We start from the raw sequence: 23,877 nt of genomic DNA, 5'->3' as shown, positions 1-23,877 counted from the left end.
CAGCACCCCTACCGCTGGCTGGGAGCACCCCGGCTCTTCCATCCACCCTCTCTCCCCGCTGTGCCCCAGGAATGACGTTTACACCCCGGGCAAACCCAGCCACGGCGGGCGCACACGGATCCCCGGCAACTCAGCCCGGGGACAAAGCTCCGCGGGGCTCCCCCGGCCCCAGGCGCTACTGCAGCCCGGAAGCCGCTGCAGTCCGGGCGGTGCGGCGGGACGGCAGAGGGGCGGCGGAGGGACAGCGCGGCATCCCCGTTCCCCCGCGGGGAGGGCCCAGCCGCCGCCCCGCCCGGCCCGGCCCGGCCCGGCGCGCTGAGTGGGCCCCGCGGTGCGGCGCGGAGCGGCGGGCGGGACGCCACGGGGCGGGGCGGGACGCGGCGGCCGAGCCCGGCGAGACAGCGGCGAAAAGTGCCACGACTCCATACGGGCGCGACGGCGAGGAGGGACCGCGACCCCGCACGGGTGGGTAGGGGCGGTGGTAGCCCTTCCTTTCCCCTGCTCCTTCCCCGGCCAGCACTTCCGCGTTCCCCCCGCGCCCGCCCCGCGCTGCGAGCGGGACCCCCTGCCCAGCGCTGAGCCGGCCCCGGCGCTCGGCGCGCTCGGAGCGGGCTGGGACCCCCGAGTCGCGGCTCCAGCGCGGAGCCGTGTCCCGCGGGGAGCGGCGGGGAGCCGGAGGGATCCCGGCCCGGGGTCCGGTCTGTGCGGCGGGGCCGGGCGGATGAATGGCCCTGAGTGAGCGCGGAATGGCGGCGTATGCAGGCAGGGCGAGGTCCGGGCCCCACGCTGCCCCTAGCCACGAGCGCCGCTGTCTTGCCCCAGCGCCGGCCGGATGACAATTATTAATCTGATTAACCGCGTTTACAGAAGGTCCCGGCGCTCAGTCCACTGTCCCTTGTCCTTTTTTTTTCCTTAACTAAGCCCCCCCGACAAAACTCTCCTGGCACCTGGAGACCCCCGGCAGCGCGGAGCTTTTAGACAGTCATTGACCCCATAAGCGGAGACCCCCTCCCACCGTGGGGTCTCTGCAGCCGGGTCATGAACAGTCTTCCCGCGGGTCTGCCCCGCTCCTCGCCCGGCCAGGGAAGAGGTCCACCAGAAGAGCGTGTTCTGCACACGTGGCTGAGCGGGATGGAGAAGTGTCCGCGCTTGGAATGCCAGCTCTCACCTTCCTCGAAGCTCCGCATCAGCGGGAAATGGCTGAAATGAGTTGAGGCTACCTGAGATATGAGCTGGCAGTGAAATGCCTCTTCGAGCCAGGGAGGGGAGAAAAAATTTCTAACAGCAGCTGCAGCTGTGTTGTGGTGCTGTTGCCCTCTTCTCCTATATATACATGTATTTTCTGCCTGTTTTCTCACTCCTGGGCTCAAGAAGGGAGCTGGAAGCACTGCTGGGAAGCACAAGCCAGCTGGCTGCTGCTGCCAAAGCTAATGGAGCACTAAGACACGTTCAGTTAAGTCAAGCTCTAACTGTTGACAATGGGCTGATCTGGAGTTGCTGCATGGAGCAGCACATGCTGCTTGAAGGCTGGAAGTGCACAGTCACCCAGAAAATGTATTTAAACAGAGGCTGCTGGTGACGTGGGCAGGATCTGCTCATGGTGTGCAGGCTTTTCTTGTTTGATTTTAATTTTTGTCTCTCTATTGCAACAGGGTGGAGAGAAAAACTCCAGGAGTATCTAATGATCGTTTTTTATCTGCTGGCACTGCTGTTGCTTTCTGCTGCTGAGCTGCCCAGCTGCTCACAGGATCAGGGCACCCACTTCCCTTTTCCTTTCCCTTTCCTTTTTTTTTTTTTTTTTTTTTTTTTTTCCTTAAGCTGCTGGGAAATGTAGAGGAAGGGATGCTGCAGGTGCTTCACAGGCAAGCATTTCTGGGGCTTTGCAGAGCCTGTCTATGTGAACCCAGTACTCTCTCTGCCCTCTAACCCCTCTTCACCTCTGCTGCATTGCTCTAAACTGAGATACCACCTTGACATCATGGCAAAGTGGAAGCCTTGGATTGCAGGGGGGACAGTGTCCTGTTTGCAGAGAGCTCTTTTCCTTTCTGCAGCACCTGTTGACACCAGGAGGAGATAACATGTATTTTCCTTTGGCTGTGGAAAGAAAGAAGGTTTCTGTAGTTACTGCACAGCCTGATTCTTTCATTGCTCCTGCCCATCTGTTGTGTAGCCTGGGTGATTTAAACCAGGGTTGGTGGCGGGCTGGGTCTTAATGATGCTGAATTCCCATGGATTTTATGTATGGTCGCAGAGGGGAGGACAGGCTGAACAAGTGGCACGGTTCCAGCCTGGGTTTTGACACAACTGTCAGTGACAAACGTGGCCACAAGACACTGAGCATGGTCCCTGTGCTGTCATGTCACGTGTCTAAGGGTTGATTCATCCTGGAAATTGTTTAGTGCTGAAAAACCTGCAGGGCTGAGTGCTTTTCTGGTTCTTCTTCCTTAGGCTAGTTGGACTTCTGCTCAGGTCAAACAGAGGTGGCTGCTTGTGCAGGGTGGTGGGGGAGGTCAGATCTTTTGAGCTGTTATCTGGGATTTTGGAAGCTTCATGGATAACAAGAAAAAAACCACAGGAGTGGAAGAGTCAGCAAAGCATTTCAGCCAGTTCCTTTACGTGAGAAGTCCAAATGAAATTCCAGTTGTCCATCTCATTTCTGTTCTGAAGGTGGGGAAAAGCTTTACTTGGACAAGCTGTTTTGGGGAAGGAGTTTGTGTATGGAGATATTACATGATTTCTGCTGTTTTGACTGGGAGAGGAGTGGAGGATGCTCCAGAAACTTCAAGGAAATAAATGTGCTCAGTGTTGGATGTGAATTCGATTTTTTGAACCTGAACTCTGAAAACTGCTGGTGTCCACCAACATCTTGGGCACAAAACCCTCTCCCAAGCAGATGGAAAAATGCCATCATAGGAGTGACATCCCATGGAGGGACAGAAGCTACAGAAGGGAAGATCCTGAAGTTTTTGAGCCTCTTCAATGCATGGCTGTCAAGCTGAACATGTGATACTACCTTCAGTGCCCTATTTTGCCATGTCCTGGCTAAGACTGTCCAGGTGGGAAGCATGGAGAGCTTTCCTGCCAAAGGGCACATGTGCTTGCAAGGGGGATGGTGTCTTGCTGTGCAAATCCAGGAGCAAACTTTGAGCCCTTGGAAGGGCAAAGGTGGCAAGGTCAGGAAATGTCAAAGCAGAGCTTCTCTCCTGAGTGCTAACACTGTGGCATTAATGCTTCTGGCATCTCTGCACCAGGAAGTTCCTGTAGGAAGACTTTTCCTTATTCCCCAAATGCCAAGGTCAGCCTGGCTTGATTTAAGCATGTGTGGGTGTCTCTGCACTGTTGGAGAGATGGGCTCTTCCCCGAACAAGTTGGGCTGGTTATGCCAAGTCCCGACCACAGGAGGAGCCCTACAGGTAGAACTTGCTCCTCAGAGTCAGCACGGGGGATGCGGGGCTCGAGCGCTGGGACAGGACCAAGGTTTGCCATGAGAGTGCTGCTGACAGTGACTGCTTCCTGGCTGGAACCTCTCACTCCTTCCTGTGGATCTTCTGCTAGTACATCTGTCCTTGGAAACAGCGTGGGGTTCCCCTGGTCGAGCAGTGGGAGCTTGGATGGCCTCTCTGAGCATCTCAGCTGTTTTCAGGAGCTCTGGCAGCTGCCATGGCTCTTTTGCAGGTCCACAGCTCCTCAGTGCTCCCAGCTGCTTTGTTCCTGTATTGATTTTGGTCTGGAGGGGGTTGTTGGGATGCTTTTGTTTGCTAGGAAGGACTTTAGTGCTCATTTACGTCCTTATCTCACCCTGGCTTTAAAGCAGGAGGCAAGGTACAGGCAGCTTTTACTGCAGCCTGTGGGGCGGGGTGAGGTTCTCTTCGAGGGATAGAGGGGTGTGGGGCTCTGGAAGGGCTTCTGGGGGACAGTTCTTGGAGTGAGGTGTGGGGCAGGCACACAGCTCTGGTGCCATGATGCCACATCCAACACTACCATCTCACCCACCTCACCACCTCTGTCTCTGTCCTCTCATCCATCCTCCCTAGTGGGGATCAAGATTTCTTCCCCCATTCCCATCTCCTGTGGGCTCCATCAAGCTACTTTTGAGGGTGGCAGTACCAGTGGGTGGGGTTGGAATGCATTTGTCAGCACTTGGGGATGCCCTTTCCCCAAGCTGGAGCAATGGATTTTTATCTAGATTTGAAACTGTGATGCTGTGAGGTCAAGAAGGGCTTATTTTTACAAATGTATTGGGGCTGCTGAGTGACAAATGTAGGTCACTTTGTTTGTTCCTAAGCTCCTGGGTGCTTTGGTGTAGCCCTAAACCCAGCACAAGATTGTGGGTTTGTGTTCTCCAGCCCTACTTTTTATTTACTGACAGGGAGAGGAATTCCAGTCCTTTTCACGCTATGGGTTAGACAGAATTATCTGTCTGTCCTGGCTGGGACCATTCCAAAGCAATACTCCCTAGTCAGGAGGCAGTGACTTGGCACCGGATGTGCTGGGATGGAGTGGGCTGAGGCCATTTAAGTGCAAAATGGCCAGGGTAGATGTGAAATAGTAATAAGTGATGCCTGTAGTATCATCTGGTATCTCCAGTGGTGCCCTGGGGTAGAAAATTGGCCCTGACACAGTTGGCTGGTTCCAGCTGGCATGGTGAGCCCTCCTGCCTACCAGCTTTTCTCTCTGCTGCTTTACCTGAGGTGCTTGGAGAGGTAGGCAGGGAGAGCAAGGCTGCTGGTTTGAATATTCTTTCCCAGGCAGATTAAGTATCTCCAGTGGGAGATTTGCAGCTTCGCCCACCTCTGCACCTCCTACTTGGGTGCTGGAGATGAGTTTTCACTGCACTGTCCCCACCTTGAGCAGCTTTAATATGCAGATTCAAATTTGCTGCTCCAGCTCTTAGAAAGGAAGGGCCTCTGAGGTGTCTCCCTGCAAGCACTGAGGTTTGAAAAGATGCTGATCTCATTAGTTTTATTCTTATTTTTGCCTCTTCCCCTTCCAGCCTCTCCCTCCCTCCTCAACCCACAACCTTTTAGAGAGGAAATTCGATAATGTCAACAGTTAAGCATGGGCACGAGAACTCCTGGTAGATGAGGACTTTCTGCATTTTGCTTGTTCTGTTTTGATTGACAATGATGAGGAACCACAGCCATGGCAACTCCTGGAAAGTGTCCCTTCCCAGATTCCAGGGGATTCTATCTTCCAGCAACTAGGGGATTGTGAGCCACCTCAGAGCCACATGGAAGTGATGCCCTGGTAGATGAAACACGTGGATGGGCCAGCAAAAATTTCCTTTAAACCAGTACAGGTTCAAATAGCCATTAAGAGGAGTGGAGATACCAGCATCTTTCCCCAGGTGTGGCTGAACCCTGCTTGCCAGACCTCAGAGCAGGCAGTGTCGTCTCTACTGCTGCTCAGCAGCACTGTACAGCTGGCAAAGAGAAGAGGGAAGGGCTGCTGCAAAGCTTTCTCCTCCCAGGGTGATATTTTATTCCAAAGATGACACCTGGATATGCATCTGGGTGCAGTGAAAAAGCCAGGTGCTCCAGAAAAAGCCCAGATTTTGGCCAGCCTGCTCCTAGAAGTCTGAAAGTGGGCTCTCCTACTGCTGCAGGTATGGCTTAGGGTCATACAAAACTACCCCATTGGACATGGAATGAGGCTTGTGGCTGCATCTCTGATTGCATCCCTGTTTTTTAATTCCTTCTCTTCAGTTTTGGAGATGAAATTGAGTCACTGAGGTACAACTGGACCCCTGTGTATGGGCATTGTAGCAGAAGAGCACAAACTTGGAGGTGTGCAGGCAGGTCTACCTGAGCCGTGTGAATCTGGAGCGTTCCTCTTCCCAGTGCATTAGAAGGCACAGATGCCCATGTGAAGATACTGCTCAGAAAAGCCATTGCATTTCTTTCCTCCCCTCCTGCCCCTAACTGTTGTCCTGGTGTCTTGCAGGCACAGAAGAGTGAGGCAGGATGGATGTGTACGACCCTCAGATGCTGGGTGTTATGGTCTTCGGAGGCTTCATGGTGATCTCAGCCATTGGGATCTTCCTGGTGTCCACCTTCTCCATGAAGGAGACATCTTATGAGGAAGCCTTGGCGAAGCAACGCAAGGAGCTTGAGAAGACCCAGCAGCAGAAATTAGAGAGAAAGAAGAAAGAGAAACCAGCTGAGAAAAGAGGAAAAGCAAAGAAAAAGGAAGAGAAACTGAATGGAAAGATCCCAGAGCAGCAGCTTACTCGGGAAGTGATGGACCCTCCCAAGGAGGTGGTTCCTGAGCCTGCTGTGGTGCCTGAGCCTGTAACAGTTGAGACTCCAATTGTAGCATTTGTTCCCCAGGAAAAGGAGAAACCTGTTCCATCACCTAAGGAGAGGAGGAAGAAGGAGAAGAAGGTGGCAAAGGTAGAGCCTGCTCCTAGCCCGGTGTTGGCTCCACCCCCTGTCAGTGTCCCCAAAAGTTCTCCCATCCGGGAGGTGGCCCCTAAGGAGGTGCCTGTTGTGGCAGTGCCCCCAGTTGGCACTCAGCAAAGTGCTCCAGTCATCAGCTCTGTCACTGTCAAGAAAACAGAGGCTCTTCCAGCCCAGGAGGATCAGAAGCATGATGGCCCTGCCAAGAAAAAGGCTGCATCCAAGAAGAAGAGTGAGCCAGGTAAGGCCAAATTCCTTTGCCTATATCCCTTTGGTCCAGCACACAGATGTTTGAGAGTTAGAGGTTCCTCTGGGATTTGCTGTGTGTTGTGGGATCTGCACATGGGAATGGATGAGAAGTGCATGTCCCTGTCCTGGGAGAGGGACAGCTGTCAAGGTGCTGCATGTCTGGGTGGAAAGCCAGGATGAGGTGTTTTCCCCATGGAACCCTGACTGTTAGAAGTAGAGGAGCTCTCCCACACTTCTGCCTGGAGCTGGTCACTGCTAGCATTTCCTTTTCCTTTGGTGGGGGTGAAGAAGGATTTTTTTCAAGCAGAGAGGATTGATGAAGTTTTATACTACAGGGGATTGATCATAGAGTAATTAGAGGGAAGTGATTTTGAGTCTCTTACAGTGAAGGGAAAACTTGCCCATCATCAGTTGTGCCTTACTTGATTGACTCAGAGATGGAAGCGGTCAGGTGGTCCTGAAGTCTGCAGAGTATAAAAGGGTGTAGGGAGGGGAAAATCAGCTCTCTAGCTGGATTCTCGCCTCTCATTGTACCACTGGGAACAGTTTGGGATTTATTTTTGGTTAAGTGTTAATTACAGGCACTAAAAATATGAGAGCTTTCAGACCTGTGGAAGGGTTCCTATGTGGACATGTGGGAGAAATCTCTCAGGTATTCTCAGAGTTGTCATGTGACGTGCATAGGTTTAATTTCTTTCTTTCTTTCTTTACCAAAACAATCCCCAACCCACCAAACTAAAAGACATCCCTTCTTGCTGCCCTTCTGCAGCACATCCTAACCTGCTGTGCAGCTTGGCAGTTTCCACACCCATGTTCTGGAAGAGGGCCTGCTACTCAGAAGGATGTTTGCAGCTGCTGGGTTTCAGAGATGCATTAAACCCCTTGAATCTGCTCTTCTGAGGGTGGGATTTTACTAAAGGCCATCTCCACATGGTGATGGGGTTTGGAATGATTGGAGAAGCTGCTCCTGGAGGGTATTGAGGGGTGGTGTTGTGTAAACTGGATGTAACTGCTTTGTTGTGTGCACCGATGTGAAAAACACAGCCATAAATCCAAGCTGTAACAGCCGAGGGAATTTGGCTGGGAGATGAATTTTCAGCATTTGTTAAGTTGGGAGATTTTGGGGTGCTCCTAACTTAGATTCCCTTGGGTATGAAGTGCCAATCTTGCACGTCCTGAAAGTGAAGAGTGATGTCTTAGCTGCTCCTGTGGGATTTTGCAAAGGAGAGGTCTTGGCAGGATCTGTGCCATGAAGCCAATTTCAGTTTGACCAACATGTTTTGAGCAGCTGTGGTCTCTCCTCCTCAAATGCAAAGGAACAAATTACCATGTGGCAGATAAAAATGGGTGTTCAAAGTGTTCAAGGACACATCCTCACCTCTGAAACAGATGGCAAAACTGACAGGAACGGCTTGGGGTATTTTTCTTCCGTGACTCCACCTGGAGAGGCACGGAATTCCGCTTGGTGTGTTCCTACATGTAGTAGGACTGAGCCAGGGTATGCCGTGTGCTGTCCTGCAGCCCTGCAGTTGCCAGCACCAGTAAAATGTGAGCCAGGCCTCAGGCCCTGGTTGCACAAGGGGGTGGAGCTGCTCCAGCTGTGCTGCTGGGAAGTGGCTGTGACTGGGGACACAGACTTGGCTGCTGCCAGGGCTTGGCCCTGCCATCTCCAATGGATCTACCAAAGATCATTTAGCAGTTACTGTCACTGGCCAAACTCGACTGGCCAAACTTGACAAGACTCGACTTGGGGAAAACTAATTTATTCCTCTTTAAAATAGATGAGAAACTGAGATGTTTTTAGAAATTAAAACAACGCTTCTCCTCCCGCCTTTGTTCCTAGGCTCAACTTCACTCCTTCCCTCATGACTCCTCTGCCTCCCGTCCCTGAGTGGTGCAGGAGGATGGGGACTGTGGTCAGTTTGTTACAGCCCCTCTCTGCAGCCCTTTCCTCCTCTCAGCTTTCCCCTGCTCCAGTATGGGTTCTTCAATGGGCTGCAGTCCTTCAGGAGAAACCTGTTCCAGCATGGGGTCCACTCTGTAGAGGAGAATCTTGGCTCCTAACACCTGCAGCACCTCCTCCACCTTCTTTGAACCTTGCTGCTTGGGGCATCCAAAGCTTTGTATCCATGAGACTCTGGTGTTAATGACTTCAGGGGCTCTGGAGCTACTGGACTCCAAACTATTTTTCCTTCTGTGGTTTTCTAGGAAAATGAGCTCACTGGGCCATAGGTACATGCGGGAACTCCTAAACCACTGCCTGCCACCTTCTGTGTATTGTGACCATGTGCACAGAGAGCTTACAACAGCATCATGGTCCTTGAGGCCTCCTGGTTTTCCCAGGTTAGGAGGGGAAGGGTTGGAGTCATGTTGCTCCCTTAGCAAAGAGCTGGAACAAACTTGGAAAGGTGGGAGATGATGTCACCGTCAGCAGCACCACTGTGTGGGGTGACATCCTTCAGCAAGGTTGGATTTTGGTGTGGTCCAGCTTCTGATGTCTGACATGTCTGAGCCCCCTGGCACTGGCAAAGCACTCCCAGCTCCTTCTGAGAATTTCTGTTTGGCAGAGGGTGATGGCAGGTGCTGGGATCAGTTGTTGAGTTAGGCAGAGGTGACAGCTGACTCACGGAGCATGTGTGTGGAGTCGTCTCCAGCACTCTTCCTACTCTTCTACTCAGAGGTACCAAATGTGACTATGGAAATCTGGGTGGATGGTGGTTTGAGATGGCAGCTATGGGTTTGAAGCCAGCTGAGATGATACAATGGTTCTGCTGTTGTCCGCAGAAGTCCCAATCCCTCCTCTCTCCTCCCTAGCACCTATGGATTCGGATGGAGCCCTGTACCTGCCCTACAAGGCACTTGTGTCCACAGTCAGCAGCATGGTGTTCAGTGAGGGGGAGGCCCAGCAGCTCATCGAGATCCTGACAGAGAAAGCAGGAATCATCCAGGACACCTGGCACACGGTAGGGCTCTGCTGAGCCTCTGGAAGTGCAAGGGGAAGGAAGACGCTCCATTTTCAGGCAGGCTGGCCCTGAGGGTGTCTTGGAGAATGGAGCTGAATTTTCCCCTGGAGTAGAGGGCAGAATGTCGCACGTGTGCGGTGGAGGGGATGGGTCTGAAGGTGATAATTCCCCCCACTGATGTGCCATCCCCCATGCTGGCAGGCCATGCAGAAGGGTGACCCACTTGCTGTCCTGAAACGCCAGCTGGAGGAGAAGGAGAGGCAGCTCTCTGCTGAGCAGGAGGATGCAGCTGCTGCCAGGAACAAACTGCGGGAGCTGAGCAAGGTAAGCCCTTTGTGGCCCTCCTGGCATCCCCGATGTGGCCTGTGTTCATGGTGGCTCTCCATGAGCTTCCTGCTCCCCACATCTCAGCCCCCTGACAGGGCTCTTTGGACCCTTCACCTGTTGGCTGTTTTCCTCCCAAAAAGGGGAGGAGATCCTCTGTCATCCTCTCTTGGGCCTGCTCCAGTCTGGGGAGGTGCCAGCCCAAAAAACCTCAAGGTAGTGCCCATTGGCAGCCGTAGGAAAAGCAGGGGAAAGCCCTTTCTGTAAGAGATTGCAGCTTTGTTCTCCTTCAGGGAGAAAAACAAATCCTTCCTCATTTCAGCTCCCTTGAGCCAAGATGGTGCCTGTGTAAGGAACCTGATCCTATTTACAGTGCCCTTCCCTGACTCAGCCCCCTGCCTCCACCTCTTTTTGGGTGTTCAAGGCAGAACAGATCCCTGCCATGCTGAACTTGCAGCTGTCAAATCTATCTGCTTAATTTTTCTGCTTTGCCCCTAACGTTGTGTGATGTTGTTTATCCTGGGGGAGGAGAATAAAATTCCAGGCTGTCTTCCTCCTTTCTCTTAGCTGGCCCAACATGGGACAGCAGTGGCATCCAGTGGCCAGAGAGCCCAAAACAAAATGCAAGAGGAAATTTAAGTGCTAGATGTACCTGCATGTGGGGGCAGCAATAAAAGGGCTAAACTTTGTAGTCTGCTGAGCGAGGAGGCCACATCCTCTTAAAATGGGGAAACTTGTGCTCTGGGGACTAACTGGGGGCCTCCTTTCCTGGAAGGAGCTGGCAGCTGAGCGGACCAAGGCCGTGGCCATGGAGGGCAAGCTGAAGGAGCAGCTGCTGACCCGTGAGCGGGAGATCGTGGCAGTGCAGGCACGGATGCAGGCCAGCTACCAGGACCACATCAGTGAGACCCAGCAGCTCCAAGGCAAAGTGAGCCCCAGGCTATGCACTTCACCTGCCTCCTTTCTTCTGCCGAGTGGCAGCTGTGTGACCTGCTGGAGAAGACTGAGCTGTGGGAGAGTGTGAGAGCCTCAGGGAGGAGCAATACCCTGCAATGCTCCTGGGCCGTGGTGCCGAAGTTCCCCCCAAACCCCTTTAAGGCCTCCCTAACACCCCTGAAACTCCCCCAGATCCCTTTCTTAACCCCTGCAGGTCCCCTCACACCCCTCGAAGACCCACTAAATATTCCCCCAAATACCTCCCTCCCAATCCCTTTTAAGCCCCCTTCAAACTTTTTTTGGAGAAGGGGCATGTTGGAGCATCTTCATGGGATGTCACATCCCTGAGGGCTGTCAGCATCAGCAGGCACTCCCCTGCATTGCAAGTCCCTCCTACTCATCTCGAGGGCTTCAGCAGGGGCAGCAAAAGGGCTGCTGGTGGCATTAACCCCTGTTGGGCTCCTCTAGATCCGGACCCTGCAGGAACAGCTGGAGAACGGCCCCAACACACAACTGGCTCGCCTGCAGCAGGAGAACTCCATCCTGAGGGATGCCCTCAACCAGGCTACCAGCCAGATGGAAAGCAAGTAAGGCTGGGGGTAGTGGCAGAACCTGAGGCTGCCCTCTGGCAGACCTTGGCTTGGCCACCCTCTTTCCCAAAGGTGCTTCTACAGACCCCCCAACCCCTGGAGATAGAGGACGGAATGAGGGAGGAAGAGCTGGCCAAATGGCTTTTTGGGGATGCAGCAGGAGAAACAAGGATGTTCTTCCCATATAAAAGGGCAGGGGATCCCTCTCTCCTTTGGGGTCACCTGTGTAGATGCCAGAACCAACAGGCAGTGTAGGGGGGAGATCAGAAGGCACTATAGTGTTTTTCCCCAATAGCAGAGCTCATACTCTCAAGCTTGAGAAGAAATGTAGCTCTTCAATGGGAGTGATGCTGCAGAGAATAGAGCCCAGCCCAGTGTGTGTAGAACAAATAGGGGCTAGGTAGAAGAATTTCACACTCCTTCTTATAGACAATCTGAAATGACTGGTGATTGACAGCAGGCAAATAATTACAGAGTGAACTCCAGCTGTAGTGCTTCCTCTTGTATCTGGAAACACAGATCCATGTGCCTTCTACTTCATAAGAAAGGAGTGTCTCCTGTGACTGAAACAGGACTTTTTAAAAGTGATTTGTTGGCTCTTTCTACCCACTCCCTGAAGGACCAGGAGTGTTCCAGAAACAGGCAAACAAAGTTCACCATTTCAAGTCCTGAGTCAGGCCCACAGGAAGATGTGTTTTCCCCAGCCAATACCAGAGAGGCTTGGCTGGCCTGTGGGCTGGAGTAACGTGCTTCTGTTGCTGCAGGCAAAATGCTGAGCTGGCCAAGTTGAGGCAGGAGTGCAGCAAGCTGATGAAAGAGCTGTCTGAGAAGTCGGAGGTGCTGCAGCAAGAGGAGCAGCAGAGGAGGAGCTGGGAGATCAAAACGGCAGCCTCGGAGAAGCGAATTGAACAGCTGCAGGTCAGGCAGGCGCCGGCAAACCCTCTCCCCTTGCAGAGATGGGTGGCTAAATGGCAGGGGATCCATGCACATGGCCATGCGAAGTGCTAGGAGGGAGATGAATGTCCATGGTTGGGAAGGAAGCTCCCTGGCAGGCTTCCTAACTGCTCTCTCCCCCATTAGCTTGTCACATTCCATGTGCCCCTTGTGAAGCATCACCATCACAGCCCACGGAGCAGGATGCCCTGGTTGAAGTCATTCTTCTGCAGGTGCTCTCTCTCTCAAACTCAGATGGTTTGAAGCTTGTTGCTCTCTCCCTGGTGTAGGAGGTGGAGCTTGCGGCATTTTTGGTTGGCAGCTGGGAGTGGCTGGGTTTGGGGTTTTTAGGGGCGTTGAAACGACACTTCCCAAGCAGAACCTCTGAGCACACAGAGGTGTGTTGCTGGCAGGCAGGTTGTACTCACACAGGGGAGGGCATCTTGAGATGTTGACAGTGCTCCTGCTGGGATCCTGCTGGGATGTTGTTGTTGTGTGCTGGGAGCATTAATCCCAGTGTAGCCAACAGTGAGGGATGTCCCTCAGGAATGTGCTGTGGTCTCTGAATTGCTCTGGCCTCTTCAAGAAGGGGATGTGATGAAGGAGACCTTTATATGCACATGCCAAAATAGTTTTGTAGAGGAGTTCCTGGAGCAAGGGCCCTTCCATATCCTTGCTCTTAATTTTTTGTGTGCCTGAGGATGTGGCTCTCCTTTTGGTGGGCTGCATTAGGCTCCTGCTGTTTTTGCAGGTGAGGAGCAAGGAGGGTGATGTGAGCCCACAGCTGGTGTGAAGGCAGGAGCTGCCTCCCTGGCTCAGAGCAGGAGCTCCTAGACATATTTCTGGGAGACCTCCAGGGCTGTCAGCTTGCTGCACACCTTAATGCTAATTAAATAAATCACACTAGCTTGGAAGACTCTAAAGTCAGAGGTGTCCTTAAGGTGCTAGGGAGAATGTGTTCCACAGTAACACCTGAAGCTCTGAACTGAGGATATTGAGTCAAATCCTCAAAAACCAGAGCAGCCCTGCTTTCCTGGTGGTGCTGAAAGCATCCCTTGGACAGAGACAGGCCTGCTGTTTTACCTTTTCCTGTCCCTGTCACGCAATGCAATTTTTCTCCCTCTGCAAGGGTACCTGTAAAGCTGCAACTCATCCTCCTTCTCCTTTGCCTTCCCCCTCAAAATGCCTGCCCTAGCCAGGCCTCTTCCTATGAATGGAAAATAAAAAGTATTCCCTGGCATAAATTGCACAGAAAATTCCTCCACGTGTGGAAACGTGGTTGGGTGTCACTGTTCTGCAAAGCCCCGTGCCAGCACCTCTCCCTGCTGAGCTGAGGCAGTTTGAACCAGGGCTCTAAGAGGTTTTTCAGTGCTCTCCAGGGGGGAGATTGGGTATAGAATTGGCACAGGACCAAAACATTTGGGTACTGTCTACTTCCCGATGTAAGGGCTGGCACGGAATGAAATGTGAGCATGACGCAAGGTGCTTCGTGGTCACAGGAAGCTTGGCAGGAGCATGACTTTAATCCCCCAAAACACAGCTTAAAAATAAGATTATGTGACTCATGAAGCTTTGCTTCAAACTGGCTGGGGTGTCTGTCATGCTCCAGGAAACCTTCTCTTAATGCTGTGTAGGCTTACCAACGGGAGGCAGAGGTGATGCTGCAGAAGAGGCTGGATGAGGTCAGCGAGGAGCTCCGCAAAACCCAGAGCAGCTACAAGAGCCTGTTGGCAGATGCAGAAAAGACCAAAGGGCAGCAGCAGAGCATTGCTGGTGAGGAATTGGGATCACCATGAGGAGAGCTGTAGGGCAGACTGGAGACTTGAGAGCTTGGAGGAGCCAGCTGGGGCAGGACAAGTAGATCCAGGGATGAGTTAGTCTGCCTGGTGTTAGAGTGAGCAAGACACGGGCTGGTCCATGGTTCTATCCCAGGATGTTACTCCAGCACCTCTCTTCTGTGCTGTCCTGCATCCCTGCCTGCCCTTTCTGTGCCTCCTCAAAGCATTCATGGCCAAGGCTTCTTTGGCTACTGTGCTGCGTGGACAGAGCAGGGTGGGGAGTCCCTAGGTTTGTTTGCACCTGCCCTACTGTGTTTGTCACCCTTCCCTCCAATAGAACTGCAAGCCAAGCTGCTGAGCTCTGAGGCAGAGGTTAAAAGTAAGCTGCTGGAGTTGGACAGTGTGAAAGGGAAACTGCAGGATGCCATCTTGGAGAATACAAAGCTTCTGGAGAGGATCAAGTCCATCGAAGCTCTGCTGGAGGCAGGGCAGATGCGGGAGGCAGAAAAAGGCAGAGACCTGCAGGTTGTGTGCTCTTTTAATAGGGATGGGAGGACGGGAGCGGATGACACTGCTTATACAATCCCTGAGTCCTCTCTGGGATGTCACAGAAAGGGCTGACCTGTATCACATGCCTGGGGCAGATAATCAAAGTGCTTTCTCTTTTCCAGGCAGCTAATGAAGCAGAAATGAAGCAGCTGCAGTCAAGGTGGGTCCAGGTGCATATCTTGCAGTGGCACCTCCAGCTTGCTGTCCATATGTCCCAGGCTTCCTCAAGCACTGAGCCTGTGGCTGAGGGCTTCCTGCCTTCCAGGCAGGCTTGGGGCTCCGCAGCTGGAAGTCAAGGTCAATCCTGGCCAGTAGTGCTGTTTAAAATATTGTCTCTGGTGCTAGCCCCATGTAACAGCCAGTGCATCCTGAAGTAGGCCTGAATTGCTGGCAGGCACATGGGGTATGACCACTCTTACAGAACAGGAGGTTCTGCTGGTATTGGTGGTGGGTGTGGGATGTCTCTGGTCCAAGTCCTTGCTTGAGGCTGGGCCATCCAGAGGAAGTTTTTTTAAGATGTTTCCAGGTATCTCCAGGGATGGAGATTCACCACCACTCTGGGTGTTATCCCAGTGTTTGATAACCTCTTCCCCCGCCCCCCAGCACAGAAAGGTTTCCTGGCACTTAACTGGAGTTTGCCATATCATGAGTCTCGCCTGTTGTTCCTTGTTCATGTGCTGGGTACCTCCAAGAAGGCTCAGGCTCTGCATGGGGGGAAGATTTCTCAAATGCACCCATTGCCAGCAAACATCCAGCATCCTTCTAAAGGAAGGCAGCTGTTGAGGTGTCCTGAGATCCCAAGAGACTCGTGTAATTCTTCTCAAGGACCTGAACCTTGGTTTGCTCAAACTAAGGGTTGCTTCAGGGCAGATGGGGGATCTGAGGGTGTGGAGGGAACCTGCAGCTCTGCTGTCTAGCTGGCAGTCTGGATTTAGGATTACTCAAGATAGTGGAATGATACTTTAAAAATGGAGAGCTATGGGCTCTCTCAGCCTAATGAACCATGGATAGGAGCAGTCCCAGTTGTGCAAGTGGGAATTCCAGGCCTTTGCATCAGGTTGTTTCTTCCTCTTTTTGTGTGTGTACAGCCAGCCAGTAACTTGATTGCTTTTTATTGCTGGTAAGGGGGTAGAAAACCACATCCCACTCCAGTATGGCCATGGCTGTGTTTTTTAGTCCTGCTCCCTCTTCCTCCTGCTGTGTGTAGATTGCAGAGCAGACCAGGATAGGAAGGGCTGTGGTCTCCATCTTGGGAGCTTGCTGCCCATGAGGGAGGCGACTGCTCAGGCTCACTCCTGCATCCTGCCCTTCCAGACTCCAGGAGAAGACAAACCAGCTCTCAGCCTTGGAAAGGGAAGCCACACAGCTGCGGGAGGCAGTGGAGCAACAGAAGGTGAAAAACAACGTACGTGAGTGACAGACAGCCCATTGTGGTCACCTGCTGATGGCTCTAGGATGTGGCCAGAGGCTCTGCCAGCCCCACAGAACCCTGGAGGCATTAGCTGGAGCTGGTGGGCTGTCTGAAGTGACATGTCTGTCCCTTGTTCTCTTGGAAGGTTTAGGACCTGGTAAGACCGAGAGATCCTACCCTGGTAGGGCCAAGGCAGTGTCTGAGAAGGCTCCTTCACAGCTTCCTGCTCCTCTGTTCCTTATCCCTCTACTGCAAGGTGGTATCACTTGTGTGGAGGCCACCTTGCATCCCTGCACTTGGCCTGTGTCCCCTGCAGGCATCCTGAGTGTGCTTCTGGAGCTCCTGTCCCATCCAGGGCACTGCCAGAGCAATGGGGTGTGTGGAGCCACTGGAAAGACTGGGGAGAAAGGAATGCTTGTGGGTGTGAAATGGAAGACTCCTGACCAAACCCAATTCCCTAAGCAGGGGCTTTGAAATCCTGTGCAGTGCCAGCAAGAAGTTTTGTGGCCCTTGGCACAGCCTGTGCCTTATTGCCCTCTCTGTGTGGTCTCCACAGGATCTTAGGGAAAAGAACTGGAAGGCAATGGAAGCACTGACCACAGTGGAGAAGGCATGTGAGGAAAAACTACTTGCTGCTACGAAAGCAAAGGTGAGCGTGGCATTTCCCTGGTGTTTGAAAGGAAACATTCAGCTTCCCCAAGCCACCAGGGAGGTCTGCCCTGGCCTGGGTTGCCTGCCTGCTTAGGAACAGTGCTGGCCCAACTCTTCTGCAAGCTTCTCCAGAATTTTTCTTGATGGCTGTGCATCCCTGGTACTGGTCATGGTTGGGGAACCAGGGAGATGGTTGAACTGGAAGTGATGTTTTTGTGGTTCTCAGCATCAACAGTTTTCTGTGTTGGCTGGTTTCCCCAGCCCTGTAGGCAGAGAAAAGCAGGACCAGTGTTGTCAGCCTGGCCAGCAGGTGCCCAAGACCTCCCATCCATTGACGTTTGTCCCTCTTTCAGGAAGAGCTGGCCCAACAGCTGGACGCACTCCAGACGCGAACCAAGCAGATGCTGCTCTCTGCCTTCCCGGGAGTCACTGTGTCCTCACAGCAGGTGGAACAGGCTTCCTCAAACACACCCCAGAGCCTCCTCCATACGGGAAGGAGAGATGTCTAAGCATCCTCCTTCTTTCTTGTTCTCTTTTTTCCAAACTCAGGATTATGACAGATGGCTACAGGAGTTTAAGGAGAAGATCGTGGGTGTGCTAAAGCAGCAGATGGTCACAAGAGAGCCACTCGTAAGTAAAGGCTGGAAAGTGGAGGGGCAAGGGTGTGCTGGAGGGTCACATGTTTCTTCTTCTCATCTCTTTCTCTTTCCCTCTCCTTTTAGGATTCAGCTCTTAAATTAAAAGAGGCAGAGGAAGTGCAAAGCACTTTACAAGCAGAATGTGAGCAGTACAGAACAATCCTTGCAGAGACAGTAAGTTCCTGCCCTTTGCACTATGTTGGCTTCCCACTGGAAATCCCTCTGGAGAGGTCTCCTGTCAGCCCAGGCTGCCCATGAGCTCAGGGTGGGCATCCCTTGGTGTGCTGGGGAGGCTGTCCTGTGGTACAGTATTTGTCAGTATGACAAAGGAATGGGATAAATCTGAGTTTCTAGAGCTCTTCTTTGGCTTAATTGTGTTGGAAACCTTGCTGGTGGTGACAGGATGAGACACAGCAAGAGTTCTGATGACCAGGGTGGTTGAGCCAGAATAGGGATAGGAGCCCCCAGGTGCACTTGATTCTGTCACCTGTTGTATGGCCCAAATCCTTGGAGAGGCTTTGAGTATGCCAAGGCTTCCAGCCCTTACACTGCTCAGCCTGGTGGGGGCTGGAGGTTTTGGCTTAGCTGAGGTTCTGCCCACAGGAAGGGATGCTGCAAAATCTGCAGAAGAGCGTGGAGGAGGAGGAGCAGGTGTGGAAGGCAAAGCTCACAGCCTCTGAAGAGGAGCTCCAAAAGGTGCATGTTGGTGACACATCTGGGTGCTCCTGGAGCTGGACTTCCAGGAGAAGGGGATCTGTTTACTGTAAATTGGTTGGTGGCCCTCAGTGTTCCTGCCAGCTGTGAACACTTGAGACACAGGAACTTTCTCTACAAATCTACCCCTTCTGTCACCAAACCAGCTGACAAAAAGCCCACCTCATGTAGAATCTTCCGTCTTGAATGCAGAACTGAGATTGAACTATTTTCCATGGTCTGGCTCCTCCCCATCCATCACATGGTGTTTTGGAGTTAACTGGGACAGCAGGGAAGTGGGGGAAGCTGTTGTACAAGAGATGTTTGATTTCTCAGTCCACTGCTGGCTCCTACAGCACCAGCACTGCTGAGGGCTGGTGTAGGATTGCACAGGGTGATGTGGCTGCTGATGGTGTTTGTGATGGGAAGAACTTATGGTGCCTAGGGCAGCTCCCAGAGCAATCCTGCCTCTCAGTGGAGAGGAGGTCAAATCCTCCTTTCCACAAACTTCAGCATCTGTAGAGGCCTCTTCAAAAACTAGCCTGGGTTTAAGTGCTTTTTTTTCTGGCAGCTTGGCATCTCTTAATAATGAAGTCCATGCCATCTCATTGGAAAATTGCTGCTTCCACAACAAAAGGTGCTTTCAGCAGGAAGCTTGTGCTGAGTCTGGTACCAGTTTCTCAGGTGTTGAAACCTGACTGCAGCCACCTGAAATGCTGCAGATGAGCTGTTGCCTTGCTCCACCATTTATGGCCTGTGTTAGACTTGATCTCCCTGGGAAGGAGAGCTCCTCTGTGGAGCTCCCTTTGGATGTCAGACCTCTACCTGATGGGTACAGGATGAAGTGGGAAAGGTGAGAGTCAAACAGCAGATAGTTTTTGATTGAGCCAAAGGTGCTCAGTGTCTTTCTCTGATTATTTCTGCTTCAGTCACACCTGCAGCTGAAATCCCTGGAAGGCATGGTGGAGAAGTTGAAAGCAGATCTGCAGAGCACAGATCAGGTGAGGTTTTTTGGGGAGGGGAGGTCTCTGCACAGGTGCCAGAGAGGCACATGCTGTGCTTGGGTTGAGTCAGGCCCCATCTCCTGATTTGCCTTGGGGAGGGCAGGTTTTAACCATAGGACGTTTGGGATGTGTTGGATCTCAATCAATCAACCCTCTCCTGCTTTCCTGTCTTTTAATGCAGCTAAAGGAATACACCTCTCTTCTGGAAACACAACTGGAAAATCACTTGGAGACAGCCAGCTCTGAGCGCCAGAACTACACAAAAGAAGTTGGAGCTGTAAGTGTGGAGGCTGCTGCCTTCTTCACCTTCTTCTAACCCTGACTCCCCACCCATTCATGTTTTGAGAATTTGAGGAGTACCTTGGGCATCTGGGAAGTGCCCCAGGGATCTGCAGCTTTGCAAAGAAGGAGAAAACAGATGGGGATGGTTGCTCCAGTCTGGGTTGTAGAATCCTAAAGTCAAGAGTCATGGGCAAGGTGATGGGTCAGGGAGATCTCTATGGAGGTGCTGTGTGCTACTCCTGGGTGGCCTGTGTGGTTTCTGTGGCTCAGTTGAGACACACCTGTCCCATGGCTGTCTCTGCTTGAGCAGGCATCAGTAGGCAGGTCAGCATGTGATGACACCATGACTTTTTTGGGAAGACTTTGCATTATAAAAAAGCTTCTTTGGGCCAAAAAGTTCCAAAACCAAGTGCATAAAAGGAGGGTTTTGTTTTTGGTTTTTTTTTTTTTTTTCCTTTCTTTTTCTCCTTGGCAGTTGAGGCAGCTCTTGTCAGAGTCCCAGGAGCAGCTGGAGGCAGCAAAGACTGAAACACAGAAGCAGAGCAAGGAGCTCACCCTGGTAAGGAGGGACCCTGGGACTTGCTGTGCTGGGTCCTTGGGGCTGGTTGGCAAAGCAGCTGTGGGGCCAGCACCCTTCCTGTGGGCTGAGGGAGGGCAGGAAGGCACAGCCATTGCATGGGCAAACCTGCTGCTGCTGGGGAGCACACATTCAGAGGCAACTGGTGGGACCCAGGAGGCTGTCTTTCCTCCTGTGATGGGGGTGCGAAGGAAGGGAGAGTGGCAAGGCTTGCTCAAGCTGGTGTGTAGCAAAAAAACCCAGCTGCCCCACCACTGGACATTTGTCACCACAACACCACCCTGGGGCAGGGGTTTGGCAGTCCATCCATCCATCCATCCATCCATCCATCCATCCATCCATCCATCCATCCATCCATCCATCCATCTCTGAGCAAATGCGGTAGAGCTATTTGCTCTGCACCCCTGAGAGCTGTTGAGCCTCCAGCTGCCCAGTTAGATACCACCGTCTGCTCTGGCAGAAACTGAGGTAGTTTTCCAAGCATTCCAGCTCGTGTGCAAGCTGAAAAGCTGGCAGGCTTTTTCTGTAGGCCCCTGTGGGTTGTGTGAAAGTTGTGGCACAGGGATGTGTCACTGAGTCAGGCTTGCTGCTCATCCCTCAGGTCAGGCAGCAGCTGAGTGAGGCGAAGAGCCACGTACAGGAGGGAGAAGTGGTGGGGTTACCAGCTGAGCCAAGTGAGCCTACACCCTTCAAGGTTAGGGTGGTGAGACCACTCCTGGGGAGGCTCTGACCCTTAACCATGTCTCATGTCTTGTGTCACCATCTCTCACCACATGGAGAGCTGCACACGACCCTGCTCAGGGCTGTCACAGCTGTGTTGTGTCCCATCCTGTGTTGGGGGGGAAGCCAGCCCAGCACCTGCCCCCCATTAATCATGTATCCTGTTCCCATAGGGAACATAGCATTTGGCTTTCACAAGGCTGTTTCCCTGGGAGCCCTCTATCCTGGCATCAGGCTGGCAAGCTTTGGGGGATGCAGGCAGGACATGCTGTGAGCCCTTGGGCCAGCACTGCCATGTGACAGTGCCCTGTGGGGTTTAGAGTCTCCTCAGAGGAAGGAGCCAACACTCTGACAGAGCTGTGCTGGGATCCCTTCCCAGCCAGGAAGGATTAGGATTACAGGGGCTCCATAAATCTTGCTGGAGCTGGGCTGAGGGCATTAGCAGCACCTGTTCCCTTCCAGGCTGACACCTCTCACCAGTGGTAGTGCTCTGTCTTTCTCCTTTAATCCTGTTACCTATGGAGTCTTGTCTCAGTCATGGGGGGCCTGCCAGGCACATTTTTCTTTGTGGAATGCTTCTCATCCCACATACTAGCTGGTGCTGCCTGAGGAGCAAGCAAAATTTGGCAGTGCTAAACCAGGCCCCAGGCTTGCTATCAGCAATGTTGCGGTAGAGGGGGAGATGCTGGTACCTATTGCCCTTTTGTGCCATGGGAAAGCTTCTATGTTTATTTCTTCTGTCCAGCCCAGCTCTCTTGGTGATGTGATGTTCCTGCTAGCTCATATCTTGAGTCTTTAAAATTTTATTTCTGGGTGTTTTCTCCTCTTCTCAACATAGTTGAAAACTCAGCTGGAGCAGAACGAAACACTGGCAGAGAAGGAGCAAATGCTGCGGCAAAAGCTGGCACGGGAGCTGGAGGAGGTGGGTGTGGGTAAGGAGGATACCAGGGTATGCAAAGCCTTCCTGGATTCTTGAAGCGTAAGAATTAATCTGAATGCTTTTCCCCATCACTGTCCACACCTCAGACATCACTGTGAGATGTTCCCTGCCACATCTGAAGGACTTCCTACAGCAGCTGTGCTAAAACCATGTGGCATCACTGGCCCCTCAAATTCAGCTCTCCCAGTCCCCCCATCTCTTGTGCCAACTTTTTCCTTTGAGGGTTATGGGCTTTAGCTGGGTGTCCTGCTGCTCCAAGCAAGAAATGCCATCTTCCTGGTGGAAGCTGAATCAGCACCTGCAATGCCTTGTGTTGGGACCACCCAGCTCGTCAGCAGGACACACCCAGTGGGCACTCAGGGATGGCTGGTGCAGGATGTGTGGGAGATGTTGGCACCGTTGGCTTCTGTGCTTACTGTGCCGCTTTCCAGGCCCAGAGCTTAGCACGCAGCTTGCAAGCAGAGCTGGAAAAGCTGAGACTGGCTGAACATGCAGCAGCTTCAGACGAGGAGGCCCAACATCTCAAGGTGAGTTGGCTGTGCCATGACAGCAAAAGTCATGTCTGAGCAGGACTATAGGCATGATTGATAATTTCTGAGGACTAGGGAGCAAGGTCTATGGTTACCCTGTAGGAGAGGGCTCAGAGCTCCACTGTAGCTAAAGGACAGCAGGGCCACAGCTACTGTATCCCTGCAGGCCAAGATCAGTGTGATGTCCTTTGAAAACACTCACAGGCTGGGCTTTTTACCCACTGGGAAATCATTCAGTCCTAGCCCATGGCATCTCCCAGGAGCCAGAGACAGCTTTGGTGGGTGCCTGTTCTCCCTGTTGAGGTGGGAACTGTGGTCCTGGCCTGTGGTCACTGAGACAGCTTGATGCAGACCCAGGGTGGCCTGAGGTGTTTTGAAGGGGGGGCAAGTCACCAGGTGGCAAAAGGAGGCTCAAGCAGGTGCCTTCTTTTGACTGCCATTGTGGGAGAGACTTGAAAAAGAAAAAAAAAAAAATCAACAAAGGACCTGGGCCAGGCAGCAACCAAACTAGAGGAGCTACTGAAGGGTTCCCAGGGCCAACTGGCCAAATAGAAGTGGTGAAGAAGTTGAAAGAGCAGCTTTCGGAAACTACTGATGGTGGCCATGTCCCTCCCCTTGATGCTAGTGGAGGCCCTGGGGCAGTGTGCAGCAGGCAGGAGTTTAATAGTGGAGGTAAGGTGGTCCTTGCTGCCAGAAACCATTTGGCTTTTGGGAAACCCTGAGACTACATGAGATGGTGGTCAAGGTCCTCCCTGCCCCACAGGCAGGACCTGGCCCATCTGTGAAATGCTTTGTGCCTTGAGCTGCCATGAGAATAAGGGTGAGGCCCAGCTGAGTAACCCACTTCTCTTTTCATTCTCCAGGGGAAAGAGGACAGTTCAAAGGAAGGGACTTCAGTTTGACGAGTCTTCACCCTGGACCTTACACTTAACTTACCAAAATGCCTTACACATTCCTAAAAATAAAAAATTATGCTAAATCATAGATAAAAGATACAAGCCATTAGTGACCCAAAACCTAGTTTTGAAACTTACAAGAAAACATACAAAAAAACCCAAAACAACAAAAAAACACAAACAACAAACTAAACACTGCAGTTTGTAAGAAAATCTTCATACTGTTTTGTACAACTCTTCATTTCCTGGGGAGCTGCTGTGGCCACACCCAGCACACACTGGGGCTTCACCTTCCAGCAGAACAGCAGAACCCACCAGTGTGTGAAAAAGGAAGACTGTGTTTGTACATCAACTAGTGCAATTTTTTTTTTTTTTTTTTTTGAGTGAAAGGAGTGTGAAAGTAAGACCCACAATGGAAGGATGCCCTCTTGGAGGGGTGGCTGTTGGCACTTGTATTTCTGGGCGTCGATGCAATTAAAATAATGTAGTGAAGAGAGCTTGTCCTTTCTCTATTTTTCTTGGAGGTTGGGTTTGTGTTGGTTTTTTTAAGTTTGCAAGCAAGGTAGGGCTTTGGGGTCACTGAAGAACTCTGCTTTGGCCAGATTATTCCCCCCCTTGCTGGCTGTGTCACAGAAGCTATCCCCTGGTTTTGATTCACTAGAAGCAAAGGAGAAAAACTATTCCCACTGTGTTTTCCCACTGATGGTCAAGAGCTGGACTCCCTGTGTGGGGTTTGGCAGAGAGATTGACACTTTAGCCATGGCAGTAGGGACCATTCCTCCTGCATTCTTTAAACTTCAGTGCTCCCCTAATCT

General features: G+C 52.2%; 1 protein-coding gene across 3 annotated transcripts; it reads left to right on the top strand.

Annotated features, from left to right (window-relative positions):
• Positions 1–368: 368 nt before the first annotated feature.
• RRBP1 (ribosome binding protein 1) lies at positions 369–23,558 on the top strand. 3 transcript variants are annotated; one of them, XM_040059681.1, is made up of 23 exons: positions 369–465; positions 5,944–6,639; positions 9,462–9,610; positions 9,812–9,934; positions 10,710–10,862; positions 11,339–11,457; positions 12,225–12,378; positions 14,028–14,166; positions 14,509–14,696; positions 14,843–14,880; positions 16,035–16,125; positions 16,688–16,780; positions 17,136–17,228; positions 17,332–17,412; positions 17,505–17,594; positions 18,024–18,116; positions 19,043–19,114; positions 19,299–19,394; positions 19,875–19,958; positions 20,578–20,670; positions 21,535–21,618; positions 22,068–22,163; positions 23,030–23,558. In XM_040059681.1, the coding sequence occupies exons 2-23, from the start codon at positions 5,964–5,966 to the stop codon at positions 23,066–23,068; spliced, it is 2,844 nt and encodes a 947-aa protein (XP_039915615.1). In that variant the 5' UTR covers positions 369–465; positions 5,944–5,963; the 3' UTR covers positions 23,069–23,558. The 3 variants fall into 3 exon arrangements, with proteins under 3 accessions (XP_039915615.1, XP_039915616.1, XP_039915617.1); XM_040059682.2 differs by lacking the exon at positions 20,578–20,670; XM_040059683.1 differs by lacking the exon at positions 20,578–20,670 and having other exon boundaries at positions 4,994–6,639.
• The last annotated feature ends 319 nt before the right edge of the window (positions 23,559–23,877 follow it).

This window comes from Hirundo rustica, chromosome 3 (genome assembly GCF_015227805.2).
Source record: "Hirundo rustica isolate bHirRus1 chromosome 3, bHirRus1.pri.v3, whole genome shotgun sequence".
Taxonomy (NCBI): domain Eukaryota; kingdom Metazoa; phylum Chordata; class Aves; order Passeriformes; family Hirundinidae; genus Hirundo; species Hirundo rustica.
Note: the sequence above shows the minus strand (reverse complement) of the source record. Positions and strands in the feature narration are given on the sequence as shown.